This window comes from Geotrypetes seraphini, chromosome 2 (assembly GCF_902459505.1).
Source record: "Geotrypetes seraphini chromosome 2, aGeoSer1.1, whole genome shotgun sequence".
Classification (NCBI taxonomy): Eukaryota; Metazoa; Chordata; class Amphibia; order Gymnophiona; family Dermophiidae; genus Geotrypetes; species Geotrypetes seraphini.
This window is the reverse complement of record NC_047085.1, coordinates 191,657,501-191,671,799: the sequence shown is the minus strand read 5'-3', so window position 1 is coordinate 191,671,799 and position 14,299 is coordinate 191,657,501. Positions and strand designations below refer to the sequence as shown.

General features: G+C 41.5%; 1 protein-coding gene across 5 annotated transcripts in view; it reads left to right on the top strand.

Moving 5' to 3' along the window:
• Positions 1-14,299, top strand: part of KDM1B (lysine demethylase 1B) — a 122,463-nt gene that overhangs the window by 49,389 nt on the left and 58,775 nt on the right. For all 5 annotated transcript variants that reach the window (XM_033934580.1, XM_033934581.1, XM_033934579.1 and 2 more), the window contains 3 exons: positions 896-970; positions 5,855-5,992; positions 8,856-9,027. In XM_033934580.1, coding sequence (XP_033790471.1) covers positions 896-970; positions 5,855-5,992; positions 8,856-9,027 — 385 coding nt within the window. The remainder of the gene's footprint in view (positions 1-895; positions 971-5,854; positions 5,993-8,855; positions 9,028-14,299) is intronic.

Sequence of the window (14,299 nt, the reverse complement as noted above, 5' to 3'; positions counted from 1 at the left end):
AATATTTTCTATATGTACTGTTTAGTCGTGGGTTTTCTAAAATCGGTATGTACATTAGTACACTACTCCTGCTCCACCTAGTGATGGCCTGGGAATACCTGTATAATATTTTGGCCCATGTACCTACATACACACATGTCGCTGCTGCTGATAGCTTTATCAAAGGTCTTTTCCATGTGAAAAGCAGGCTTTACATATGGAAATACCTGTATAATATTACCCTCTTAATGTTACTGATTATCACCTATTTGCTATTATTTTTTTTTTGTTTTCATTATATTTGCTTCTAACTTTGTTGGTAAAAATATTTATTCTCTGCATGTGTTAATGTGTTCAGTAATGAAAATGATCCTCATGTTTGCATCAATTTTTTTTTTGCAAAAGTCTTCACAGCACAACACAACATTGTCTTCACTTATTGAAAGTAGAGACTGGGTTGTGCTGACCAATGAAATTCCTACTTTAATGCATTTTGGCTTGTACATTTTTCACATTTTCGTTGCTTAAGAAACACAAGGAAGTGAAGACTTCTACAAAGCACTGTATTTTAATGCTGTACAAATTTTGCAGCAGTAATTTATATATTAATTTACACTTACAAACATTTAAGTTTGCTACATGTAAAAATGAGCCCTCCAGCAAATAATGCACATTAAGGGGGGAATTTATCAATGTGTGCTACTGTTAAGATGAGTTTATTTTACCACAAGTCATGTTATTTTAACACAGGATTCCATTTTATCCAATGAGACTTTGTGCTAAAATAGCACAATTTGCAGGAAAATAATCTGTGTTAACAGTAGCACACATCGATGAATTCCTCCCTAGTTGTTATAAGATATTTGAGTTATTTACTAAGTTCAACATCTGATTTTATTTACTTTTCTCTCTCAAGAAATCCGTCATTGTCATTGGGGCTGGCCCAGCAGGGCTAGCAGCTGCGAGACAGTTACAGAACTTTGGCATTAAGGTGAGAATAAATATAAATTCATTATTAGGGGACTTAAAGCAGGACTAAGTGAGAGATACAGCCGTTCATGGTGCAGAGAAGACTTGGGATACACAAATAGCTGCTTTTCCATTATTTCCTGCTGTGGCTGCAGCACAGTGGGTGGGGCAGAGGCACAGAGCATGATTCAGGCTTGGGGACTCATTTAAATATTAATGAGCTGCTTGTGAAGCATTTGCATAAGTGTTCTTGGTGGCTGCTAGGAAGATCAGTAGCAGCCACGGAGAGGCCTTTTGTGCATCAGGAGGAGAGGTTTTTTTTGGCAGTAAGACTACTTTAACAAGTCTTATTGCAATGGAAAGCTTTTGTGCATCGGTGCCTGAGTCTCCAGTCCATGGACATGAATTGGTACAAGTTAAAAAAGAACTCAGCAAGAAAAGAACTCTGTGCTATGCTATACCCCATTAGGCTAAAAATAACTTAGGGCAGCCAAAGAAATATCAATGCCCTGGCTGTAGTACAGCTCATCTAAGAGCCAACTGAGATGGACATGAATAGTTATGACCATACATGATTTCTCCCATGATGTCAGCGTGGGAAGCATGCTGCTTTTCATAAACTTTTCTTCTTCTTTTGCTGCAATCTAGGATTCATTTTCTGACAATTAGGGACAGCTTAAAACCCAATAGAGAGTTCAAGAGGTTCTCTGAAGGAAATGAAGCTGCCCTTCAGCTCATGCAGTAGATTAATACTTTAGAGCAGGGCTTAGTAAATCCCAGGTGTCAGATTGCCATATAATGTAAAAAATGAACCTTAGCATATGTGTTTTCATGGCATTGCCTCTGCAGAAGAAAGGAGTTCTGTGTTTATGTGCAGATGTGTACCCAGATTCTGCAAAGTGGGCCTAAAGATAGGCGCTGTTTGGATGTCCAAGTTAGGCGCCCTTTGTAGAATTGTGTTGAGTGGGGCTCAGCGGTAGATAGGCTTACAAATTTATAGGCACCCTTTACAGAATTGTTTTTTAGGTGGCAATTACACGTCCAAGAAATGTCCTTAATGTTATAATTATGACGTTATTAGAATGGCGATTTTATGCTTTTTCATTATAATTGTAAAATATTGTCACCATTTTTTTTTATCTGTAATCTTTTTATTTATTTATCTTTTGTCACAGGGAGTAAGTTGGATTTGAACTAGGAATGTCAGTGTAGAAGGTTGTAGGTTTAACCAGTGTGCTACAGACTGAGCTAACAAGCTGCATAGGAATTGTAAAACTAGGTCTTATAGGCATTGTAAGGAAATCTACTTTTGAGCGTAGTATAGGCTTCAGATAGCTGTGAGTTCTGTGGACGGAACATAGGCATGCTTTGGACATTTCCAATGCTATCTGCTAAATAGGTTTCTGGGTTTTTATTTTTGATTTATTAAGCTTAAAATACATTTAATAACGCACCACATAAACAGGGCTCATGAATACAAAGATAGTGCATGCAAAACCTACTAAGAACATAAGCAGTGCCTCTGCTGGGTCAGACCAGAGGTCTGTCACACCCAGCAGTCCGCTCACGCAGCAGCCCATCAGGTCCAGGACCTGTATAATAATCCTCTATCTATACCCTTCTATCCCTTGCTAAAAAGATGCCTTTTTTCTCACTAAAGATTGCTCCATTAAGCTCATTCTTGAAATAGATGCATTCAACATACAAAGCACTTCATTTGCAAAAGGTTAAAAACTGAAAAAAACAGATGCAGACCTTAGCATGGCTTCTAGTTCATTGCAAATGGAGGTGTACAGCTGCACAATGGTGACCTGATTGTGAGATCATCAAGGTGCATCTGGAAGTTAGACTGTCACAATTAAAATAGGAACATGTGTTGGGGGAGCTGGTTGGGATTCAAACCAATGACCTTTGGAAGATGGAAACAGGGCTTTTACCCATTGAGCCACAGCAGTTTCCAGTGAGGTGTCCTCCTGCCCTCTGATATGATACTGTGACATTCTACCTTCCAGGTGCACCTTGATGATCTCACAATGAGGTTACCATTGTGCAACTGCACACCTCCATTTGCAATGAACTAAAAGCCATGCTAAGGTCTGTATCTGTTTTTTAAGTTTTTAACCTTTTGCAAATGAAGTTTTCTATGTAATACATATATTTTTGTCATATGCTTTGTATATTGAATGCATCTCTTTCAAGAATGAGTTCATTGGAGCAGTGTTTAGTGAGGAAAAAAGGGCAGCTTTTTAGCAAGAAACATAAAGCTGTGTTTTTCATGTGCTATAATTAGCAAATAACATTGCTGTTTGCCCAGAAAACTAGTAGGTTTTGCATGCACTATCTTTGTGTTTATGTGGTGCATTATTAAATGCGTTATTAAAGCAAAAATAAAAACCCAATTAGCGAAACGCATTAGAGGCGCCTCTAAAAATTTAGGCGGCCTTCAAAAAAATAGGTGCTATGAACGTTAGGCGTGGGTATGGCTATGTGTTAGGCACCTTATTGCAGAATCGCTGCTCTTAAGCATGCTAACGCACTATAGGCGCCATACTTTTAGTTATGCCTAGCCTATTTATTGGTTGCCTCCAAAATAGGTGCTGATCAGCGTGATTCATTAAACAGCATCCAATTTTACTTGAATTGCGCTGAAAGGTGCCTAATTCGGCGCCTAACTTTTGGGCACTTCTTATAGAATTTGTCCATTTGTGGTGTTTTCCTACACAATATCTGTCAGTTTATTCTAATAAAATTTTTCTGAAAGCAAACTCTGAAATTGCATGACTGGATGTAGGCATAAAGTCAGTCACTAAGGCACACTGAAATTTCACAGGCCTAAGCTACCAATTACTATATTTCTTACAGTTAAAGGATTTTTTAAACTCTACCCATCTCCCATAGACTGTACTACAGTTGGGTCAAATATCTAATCGGGGCCATACTAAAAAAGGGATATGTGCTATTTACAGTACATACCCTCCAGGAATGGGATGTTAGGTTGTGTTATTTGGATACCTGATTAATGACATGTACGTGCCTAGAACTATCTAAGTCAAAGCCAGAAAGGGAGCATTAGTTTTCTCTTTATAACAGAAAGTGTGTAGCATTAATGAAGAAGGGATTACTTCAAATGTGTCACTTGATAGCATGTGCTGATCTAGTTTAGTCTGTAGAAAACAGATCTCCAGGTAAAAGATTCATTCATGTATATCTTAGGGACATAAACCCACTTCTTTTTCCTTACCCCCCAACACAAACTATAAGATAGATTAGTGTTTCACAAGATGGTCCTGGAGTATCCCCTTGCCAGTCAGGGTTTCAGGATATCTGTAATGTATATGCATGAAAGAGATTTGCATACAATGGAGGAAGTGTATGCAAATCAATCTCATGCATATTTATTGTGGATATCCTGAAACCCTGACTGGCAAGGGGGTACACTTGGGAAACACTAAGCTAGATTTTTTTTGTTATATTACTAGCTTCCTGTGTAAATAAGAGTAGAATACTGCCATGTGTAATACCCAACCACCACCTCAACTGTGTAAATCACCAGCCCCCATCTGGATGCATGTGGAGAATGAATGTCTTTTTATTCAATGTCTTTTTATTGGAATACATAAAGATTCAGATTTGAGAGCTCATTAAAAGATTTCCAATACTGTGGTCTAAAGGAAGAACACTCCCAAGAATGTGTGGGTCAATATAAAACTCAACACCATGGGATGAACCAGCAAATCGTCCGCAAATGCCAAACTCTTAAACACATGGCCTCCAAGACGGACACCCCGAACCTCTGCATGGACGGAGATCTCGCGAATCAAAGGGTCCAACGTGAGCACAAAGAGAAGAGGTGACAAGGGGCAACCCTGTCTAGTACCCCTCTTAATCAGAAAGGCCGCCAAGGATACCCCATTAACCAACACCGTGGCTTGCAGATTATGATACGCTTCCACCGCAGTGCTAAAGAAGCCCCCATGCCATAATGTTGAAGGGTACAAACAAAAAGTCCCACAAAACTCTATCAAAAGCCTTGTGAATGTCAAAACTGACCAACAAAGAAGAAACCCTCTCACGCTCCACCCACTCCAGGGAGACCATAGAGATTTAAAGGGCTTTGGGGCTGTTGCCGCATGGCAGCTGCTAGCACGGCTTTGTAAAAGAGGCAGTTAGTCTATCAACCAGGTCCATACATGAAAAACTTAAAATACTGTCTTCTGTAGCTCACTCATCTTCATCTTATTTATTCATAGTCTGGAAAATAAAAACAAGATTTCCTGCATTATCAGGTTCCAAACAATTTCTCAGTTTGGAATGAACGAGTCTAAAAGAAGATAATATTCTTTCTATGCAAGCAGAAGAAGCTATTGCTGTTAAAAGTGAAATCATTACTTCAACAGTCTCTAATCCAAGTGATTAATAAGTGCCCTCTACCAGTTCACTGGTGTGACTTTCCTTAGAACATCATCTGCAAAAATATATTTCTTAAATAGTTCCCCCTTAGCTCTGAAGTTTTATTATAGTTGATATTACAGATATATGATTCCTGGATAGCCAGGTCATAGCTAACTCCTCTTCTTCAGCACTTAAGGTTTGACCCTGGTACTCGATATTAACAATATTTGCAAGAAAATAAGCTGGAGACAGTGCTTGCCCTATTTGTTTTTTTAATGCTTGCAATTTAATTCTGTCATTTTTCAGTTCTCTTTTTAAGTGCTTACTCAGTTTCTTCCAAATTTCAACAGCATCAACAATAAAACAGCTATTTTCTGTATTTTGCTTAAAGCTTCAGAAATGGGTTTCAGGGTTCTCAACATATCTTCACCTATCTATCAAGTGATATATTTTTGTGGGTTATTTGTTATATTTTAACATTTTCTCATTCCTTATTTCTGCTCATCTCTTGTAGGTGATGGTACTCGAAGCAAAAGATAGAATTGGAGGGCGAGTGTGGGATGAAAAGTCTCTGAAAGGCGTGACGGTGGGAAGAGGAGCACAAATTGTTAATGGCTGCATCAACAGTCCTATAGCTCTAATGTGTGAGCAAGTGGGTTTCTATAATGGATGCATCTGTTAATGGAACTGTTGCCATTATAATAAAGTGGCAGTGCATATACATTAATTCCCTTGATTCAAAGCATAAGTGAGGACGGTTCTGTTCTTGAGTGATCAGATATCTTCTCAGAGGTGGCAGAAATAACAGGCAAAGCTTGCATTTGTACATCAATTTTCATAAAAACGAGTCTTTTTTAAAAATTGTAACAAGGCTATAAATGTACATGGAATTACCTTTGGGATGTATGGCCTAGCAACATAAGTAAATCACACTGTATGATTCCATTTTAGAAGTTGAAGGGGACAGGGAATAGTGTTATCAAGGTATAAATGAATGACAAGCACAAGCAAAGAGATTTGACTATACTTTTCATAAGTCATTCTGATTTCCAGATCATTTATAAATATCAAATAGCACATGGTTCTCAGTACAAATCCCTGTGGCACTCCACTATTTACCCTCTTCCATTGAAAAAAATGGCCATTTAACCCTGCCCTACAATAGCCAATTCCTAATCCACAACAGAACATTGTCTCCTATACTTATATCTATACTTTTTAATTTTCTCAAGAGTCTCTCATGAGAAACTTTGTCAAAAGCTTTCTGAAAATCTAGATATACGGCTCACCTTTATCCACATGTTCATTCACGCCTTCAAAGAAACGAAACAAATTGGTGAGGCTAAGCTTCTCTTGGCTGAACCCATGCTGACCATGTCCTATTAAACCATGTTTGTCATCCTTTCTTTTGTCCATGTTAGATTTGCCCTGCATATTAGATTGTACTCCTTATACCACTCACCTTTACTGTATATTCTTGATTCTAAAGCCATACCCCATGCAGATAAACTGTAACCCAATGTAATGTTTGAAGCGTATCCTTATGTAATATTATAAAGTTGTAACCCCATGCAATGTTCAAAGGGCAATGTAATGGTATATTCTACCACCTTGAATGTAAAACTGTAACCCGTTCTGAGCTTTTTGGGGAGGACAGGATATAAAACCAAATAAATAAAATGATATTAGTTAATGGCTTCAAATCCAAATTAAATAATAGGATTAATATAAACTACTGAGAGAGCCCGCATTTAATCAGCTGGGACTCAAATGACATATCCTACAAGACATTTTGCTGCATCTGTTCCTCTACGAAAGAGGGCAGACATGTCAGGGCTCTTCAACCTCCACCCACAAATTCAAAATCCAAATAAATGACTACAAATGGATCTTATGGTCCATTGTGTCAAAGGCAAAATGAGATCCAGAAGAATTGAACAAGATGATAATCTTTAGTTTATTGAGCACAGTAGATCATTTGTATTGTTGTGGCCCTCTCTGGAACCTGAGTATCTGGTATGCAACAGCATTCCTCACTAATTCTGGAAGCTATCTAGGCTAGGCAATATGGTCCAACTTCAGAGCTAAGCGACACATGGAAGGCAACACAGAGTGAGTCGTGAGCTGACTTCTGCTTTCTGTGGTAAATAGTAACATGAATTCACTGAATGGTGATGAATGCTTAACTATGAATCATAGCTATAGTTTTACTACAGAACTTGGTTCGCTCAAAATTAGGACCCAATGTGATCAGCATTAGGGAAAAATATTGATTCAGAATAGAAAAATGGTGGGGGTGGGATGTTGCAAGAATAAAGGAGGGGTATGAAAGTAATCAATTTTAGTTCTTGTAAAGACCACAATTTTATAAGAATGTAATTGATTAGTAAAATCATTTTGGAGTTTTTTTAATGTACCTTTCTCTATAAGGCTTTTAGCTCATTTTTCTTGTGGAATTGCTTATGAAAATACTACAGAGGCTTTTTGTCTGGGTGACTCTAACAATGATCTTTCTTGTCTATTGGCCAGAAAATTTCACTTTATTATTCAATCACTTGTATCTGCTTTTGTTATCTCGATCCCCTGCTCATGGTAAAAGATTAATTTTGAATTTATTGTTGGTCAGTAAATTACTGCATACTAAAAAAATATAGCACTTGATATGTTACTTTGAGTAATTTGTTAGAACTGATACTTTGGTTTTCAAAACTGAAGTAGTGGGACATAGATGTGTTTAAAAACAAAACACCTCTGCCTGACCATTATAAACTTAAAAATTGATCTGTCAGGATCTATGGTACTGTATGAGGAATAAGGCCTTCAAAACATATCTGCCATGAAAAATGTGTGAAACGTATTCTGCTTCCATTCCTCGGTGGTTTGGAAAATAAGTGGGGCAAGTCAATAAAAAGGACACCAAGATTTAGGCGTCGAGAGCATTGGTTGGTAAATGACGAGAATGCTGTCTTATTTGTACATATATGTGAATAAATGCCAATATTATGGCTATGTGTTCTAAAAAAATTGGTGTCTAAATGCAACGGTGCATAGTTTGAGGATGGAACTTGGGTTGAGTGCAGTGTTATGTGCTTAGATGATGCATAATCTTGCAATTTAGGCATGATTATTTATACCAGTTCTATGATTGATATAAATGATCATAAGGTACTATAATTCTAGGCACATAGTTACTACTACTACTTATCATTTATATAGGCTGATATTCTATTAAAGAAAAGTATCTGTGTGTTTGAGTGGGCCTTTATAGAATAGGCTGCAAGTCGATGCATTATATGTGTCCCTTTTATAGAATTACCTTCTTGATGCATAGGTATTACAATGGAAGGTGGTATTTTTCATTCGTAATTTTGTGTTTCATTTACTAAAGTATTTATCTTTAAAGTAAGTTTTTTAGTCACTGAAGTATATTAGGAAATATTATAATTGCCATATTTTGGTTTTTAATTAATAATATAAAATTCTCTCTTTTGAACTTTAAAATTGTTTTTCTGAAGATTGGCATTAAGATGCGCAAACTTAGAGATAGATGTGATCTAATTCAGGAAGGTGGAAGAATTACTGACCCCACCATAGATAAACGCATGGATTTTCACTTCAATGCCATTCTGGATGTTGTAGCTGAATGGAGAAAGGATAAGACTCAGCACCAAGATGTCCCTCTAGGAGGTATGTTGCCTTGTTCTATATCTGTTCAAAGAAAGATTGTTTTACTTAGTGTGGAATACATAATAAATGCCCATGACATACCCTATACCCTTGGGAACAAACTCATCTAACAACATGAGTTGCCCTGCTGGGTCACACCAAAGGCCCATCTAATTCAGTATCTTGTTTTATAACAGTGGCCAATCCGGATCACACGTGCTTGAAGGAATCTAGGGGCTGACCGAGTTCAGTTTCAGTTATAGTGCTGAAACTTGACCCAGAATCCTCCTTCTGCCTACCGTATTTTCTCGCATATAACGCGCGCATTATACGTGGTTTTTACATACCGCGCATACCCTTGCGCGTTATACACGTGAGCGCGTTGTACAAATTATTTTTACATAGTTTCCCCCCCCGACGTCCGATTCACCCCCCCCCGTAGGACCGCTCGCACCCCCACCCCGAAGGACTGCTCGCACGCACCCGCATCCCCACCCCGAAGGACCGCTCGCACCTCCACAGCCTCCCGACCCCCCCCCCCATCATGTAGAAGCTCCTACCGGTGTCCTGCTGCTTCCTCTTGGCGGTCCCGACACCCGACACGATCGGGGCAAGAGGGAGCTCAAGCCCTCTTGCCCCAGCCAACCGCGGCACCCCCGACACGATCGGGGCAAGAGGGAGCTCAAGCCCTCTTGCCCCCCCGACTCCCCGACACGATCGGGGCAAAAGGGAGCCCAAGTCCTCCTGGCCCTGGCGACCCCCCCCGCTAGTTGTTCGGGCCAGGAGGGAGCCCAAACCCTCCTGGCGACGGCGACCCCCTACCCCCACCCCGCACTACATTACGGGCAGGAGGGATCCCAGGCCCTCCTGCCCTCGACGCAAACCCCCCCCCCCCCAACGACCGGCCACCCCAAGAACCTCCGATCGCCCCCCCCAGCTGACCCGCGACCCTCCTGGCCGACCCCCACGACACCCCCACCCCCTTCCCCGTACCTTTCTGTAGTTGGCCGGACAGACGGGAGTCAAACTTGCCTGTCCGGCAGGCAGCCAATGACGGAATGAGGCCGGATTGGCCCAACCCGACCATGTGCCCAAGGCCCCGCCCCCAGGAGGGACCTAAGGCTCCCAGGCCTATTCTGATTGGCCCAGGCGCCTTAGGCCCACCAGTAGGCGGAGCTTTGGGACGGATGGGCCAATCCGGACTCATTCCGTCGTTGGCTGCCTGCCGGACAGGCGGGTTTGGCTCCCGTCTGTCTGGCCAACTACAGAAAGGTACGGGGAAGGGGGGTGGGGGTGTCGGGGTCGGCCAGGGGGGTCGGGGGTCGGCTGGGGGGGTGGTCGGAGGTTCTTGGGGGGGGCAGTCATTGGGGGGAGGGGGGTTTGCGTCGAGGGCAGGAGGGCCTGGGATCCCTCCTGCCCGTAATGTAGTGCGGGGTGGGGGTAGGGGGTCGCCGTGGCCAGGATGGTTTGGGCTCTCTCCTGGCCCGAACAACTAGCGGGGGGGGGTCGCCAGGGCCAGGAGGACTTGGGCTCCCTCCTGGCCCGATATTGTCGGGGAGTTGGGGAGTCGGCGGGGCAAGAGGGCTTGTGCTCCCTTTTGCCCCGATCGTGTCGGGGAGTCGGAGGGGCAAGAGGGCTTGAGCTCCCTCTTGCCCCGATCATGTCGGGGGTGCCGCGGTTGGCTGGGGCAAGAGGGCTTGAGCTCCCTCTTGCCCCGATCGTGTCGGGGAGTCGGGACCGCCAAGAGGAAGCAGCAGGACACCGGTAGGAGCTTGTACATGATGGGGGGAGGTCGGGAGGCTGTGGGGGTGCGAGCGGTCTTTCAGGGTGGGGGTGCGGGTGCAGGTGGGAGTGCGTGCGAGCGGTCCTTCGGGGTGGGGGTGCGGGTGCGTGCGAGCAGTCCTGCGGGGGGGGGGTGAATCGGATGTCGGGGGGGCATCAGGCTTTCAGGGTGGGGACAGGACTTCAAGGGGGAGAGGAGAGTCGGGGCGGGCGAAAGGAGAGTCGGGGTGGCCAGAGGAGAGTCGGGCAGCATGCGCGGTATACGGGTGTGCGCGGTATATAAAAATTTCTGTACATAAATTTGTGTTTTTCGCGCGCAATACCCGTGTGCGCATTTTACACGGGTGCGCGTTATCTACGTGAAAATACGGTACTTTTGGTTTTAGCCAAAACTGACTGTATTTTTGGTGGAAGGTGAACATTTTTGCTCTGTTCTGTTTTTCTCTTTCCCTTCCCCTCCCCTATGAGCAGAAGTTACCTCTTTGCCCCCCACCCCCACCACCATAGGCCTACCTGTAGATAGCCCCGTGCCTGTCTTATAATCCCTGGTAATCTATTGGTGTAGTCAGGGTAGTTGCTCCTACCCATGCATGCTCTGTTTTCAGAATGGGCTAATGGTTTGTGCATTGGCCTGACAACCTAGGGAACCAGGTTCAATTCTCACTGTGGCTTCTTGTGATTCTGGACAAATCACCTAACCCTCCATTGTCTCAGGTACAAAATAAGTTCCTTTATTTAATATGTAAGCTGCTATGAATGTAACAAAGAACATAAGAAAAGCCATACTGAGCCAATCCTAATAGGTATCCAATATCCTGTTTCCACAGTGGCCAATCCAGGTCACAAGTGCCTAGTAAAAACCCAAATAGTAGCAACATTCTATACTACCGATCCCAGGGCAAGCATTGGCTTCCCCCATGTCTGTCTCAGTAGCAGACTCTGGACTTTTCCCTCTAGGAACTTGTCCAAACCTTTTTTAAGCCCATTTATGTTAACCATCCTTACCACATCCTCTGCCAACGCATTCCAGAGCTTAACTATTTTCTAAGTGGAAAAAATATTTCCTCCTATTAGTTTTAAAAGTATTTCCCTGTAACTTTTGAGTGTCCCCAAGTCTTTGTAACTTTTGATGGAGTAAAAAATGAATTCACTTGTACTCTTCTATACCACTCAAGATTTTGTAGACTTCAGTCATATCTCCCCTCAGCTGTCTCTTTTCCAAGCTGAAGAGCCCTAACCTCTTTTAGTATTTCCTTATATGAGAGGAGTTCCATCCCCTTTGTCAGTATATGAAATTCCAGCCAGAAGTCATGGCACCATTTTGAGGGTGCAGCCAATGTGGTTAAGAGTGACTGACTAGGATCACCCCTGCCCTGACTATACTACTAGTCCACCAGGGATTGTAAGGTAGTCTGGGGGGAGGGGGAACTTCTTTTTTGAAAAATGCGTTCAGTTTAACTTTCTAGCATATCAAAAAAATGCTAGAAAGTTAAACTGAATGCATTACAAAAAAAAAAAAAAAGTCCCCTGACAAAGCCAAAATTCTGGCGAAACAGGTCCCTTCGGGCTCTTATCAACAGTTAAGATAAGTGCATTAAAGAAGCTGATTGTTGTTATAAATGTTTAAGTACATAACACACGAGTTTCAAATAGTTTTTTCAATCAGCCACAAGAGGTTTTTGACCAATGATAGAGATCCTGTCCTGCTTTTGACTACTTTGTGAATTCATATTCTACGTGGCGCAGGCATCTGAGGTCTTTTCCTCTTGTTTAGTTAATTATAGTTGCGTGTTGAAACCTGTTTTCGTGTATTTGTCATTCACCATTTTGAGGTTTCTATCCATTCTTATGCTGCTTAATTTAGAAATAAGCAGTGGATGTCTCCATCTTAATAATGGCTTTTAAGAAATTGTCCAAATCTTTCTTAAACCCCGCTAAACTAACTGCTTTCACCACATTCTCAGGCAACAAATTCCAGAGTTTAATTGCAAGTTGAGTGATGAAATAGTCTCTCTGGGTTGTTTTAAAATCTGCTACTTAGTAGCTTCATCCATGGCTCTTGAAAGGTCATACCTAAAGAAGAAGTCATTGCTACCTTTTGCAAGCCCCAAAAAAATCAGATCTGGAGAACCCTTGGTATTCAGAAAGGAACTTTGTCATCTAAAGGGCTACTGCCACAAATTCTAACATTTCTTCAAGAAGGACTTAAAGGTCATTCCTTCAATTCCTGCAAAGTTCTGGTAGAGGTTCTGGCTTGTTTTTGTGATTGTGCCCAAGAGTTTTCTTTGGCAGCACATCCAGATGTTGTGCTGTCAAAGAGCAGTTTTGGTCAGTCTTCAAAGGAATCCCCCAAAATAGGAAAAATCTATACTACATAATTCCAAGGATGAGCAGTTAAAGGACTTTTCTTCCAGGAGTTTGTCTATACCGTTTTTTTAAACCCACTTAATCTAATTGCTTTTGATACATCCTCTAGCAATGAGTTCCACAGCTTAACTATATTTTCTCTGATAGTTTACTTTTTCAAAAAGTGCAAAATCAAATCAGTTGATGTTTATTTGTTCCACTCCATTCAAAAGATTGTATGGACCTCTGTCTATCTCCCGTCATTTGTCTCGTCTCCAAATTGAAGAACCCCAACTTTCATAATTTCTCTGTGTAATTCCATCTTTTTTATCATTTTGTTTGCCTACTTCTGTATTTTTTTTTGTAATTCTGTTGTATCTTTTTTGAAATGTGGCAATCAAAATTGACATATTTGTGCCTATCTTTTGTTTCGTGAGTAAATCAAGAAAAACTTTTGTTTTGACCTGCAATTACATCAGTTTCTTTTCCAGAGATAAATAAAAAAGAACTGAATATTTCATGGGGTGTCCTAATTTTTTGCACATGACTGTATATGCCTCCCCTTCACATTTGAGTCCCACAAAACCACATTTTCACTTCTTCCTATCACTAATATATCTAAAAAAAAAGTCTTGTCCTCCCATTTTACCATGCCAACTATTTTTTCTTCCATTTGCATCATTGCTTTCCTGACTACTCGACCAGCCTCTCTTAATTTTTCCAGATAGTTTAGCTTGTCTTCCTCTTTCTGTGATCTTTTGTAGTTTATGAAAGCTAATCTCTTTTTACTTACGTTCTCAGCTACTACTTTTGAGAACCAAAGCAGCTTTCTATTCCACTTACTTTCCTTATACAGTGGTGCCTCACACAACGAACTTAATCCGTTCCAGGAGCAAGTTTGTTATGTGAAACGTTCGTTGTGTGAAACGCGTTTTCCCATAATAATACATGTAAAACAAAATAATTCGTTCTGCAGCCCTGTTGTCCCATAAGAATACCTGTAAAACAAAATAATTCGTTCTGCAGCCCTACATTTCCCTCCCTCCACCTCACCTCACATGCAGAGCCTGCCAGCCTTCTCCCTCACCCAGCCGCACGATCTGCAGGAGGCTAAGAACTTCGGGAACTGGGTCAGTTCCCACTGCAGCTCCATGTGACTCTAGGC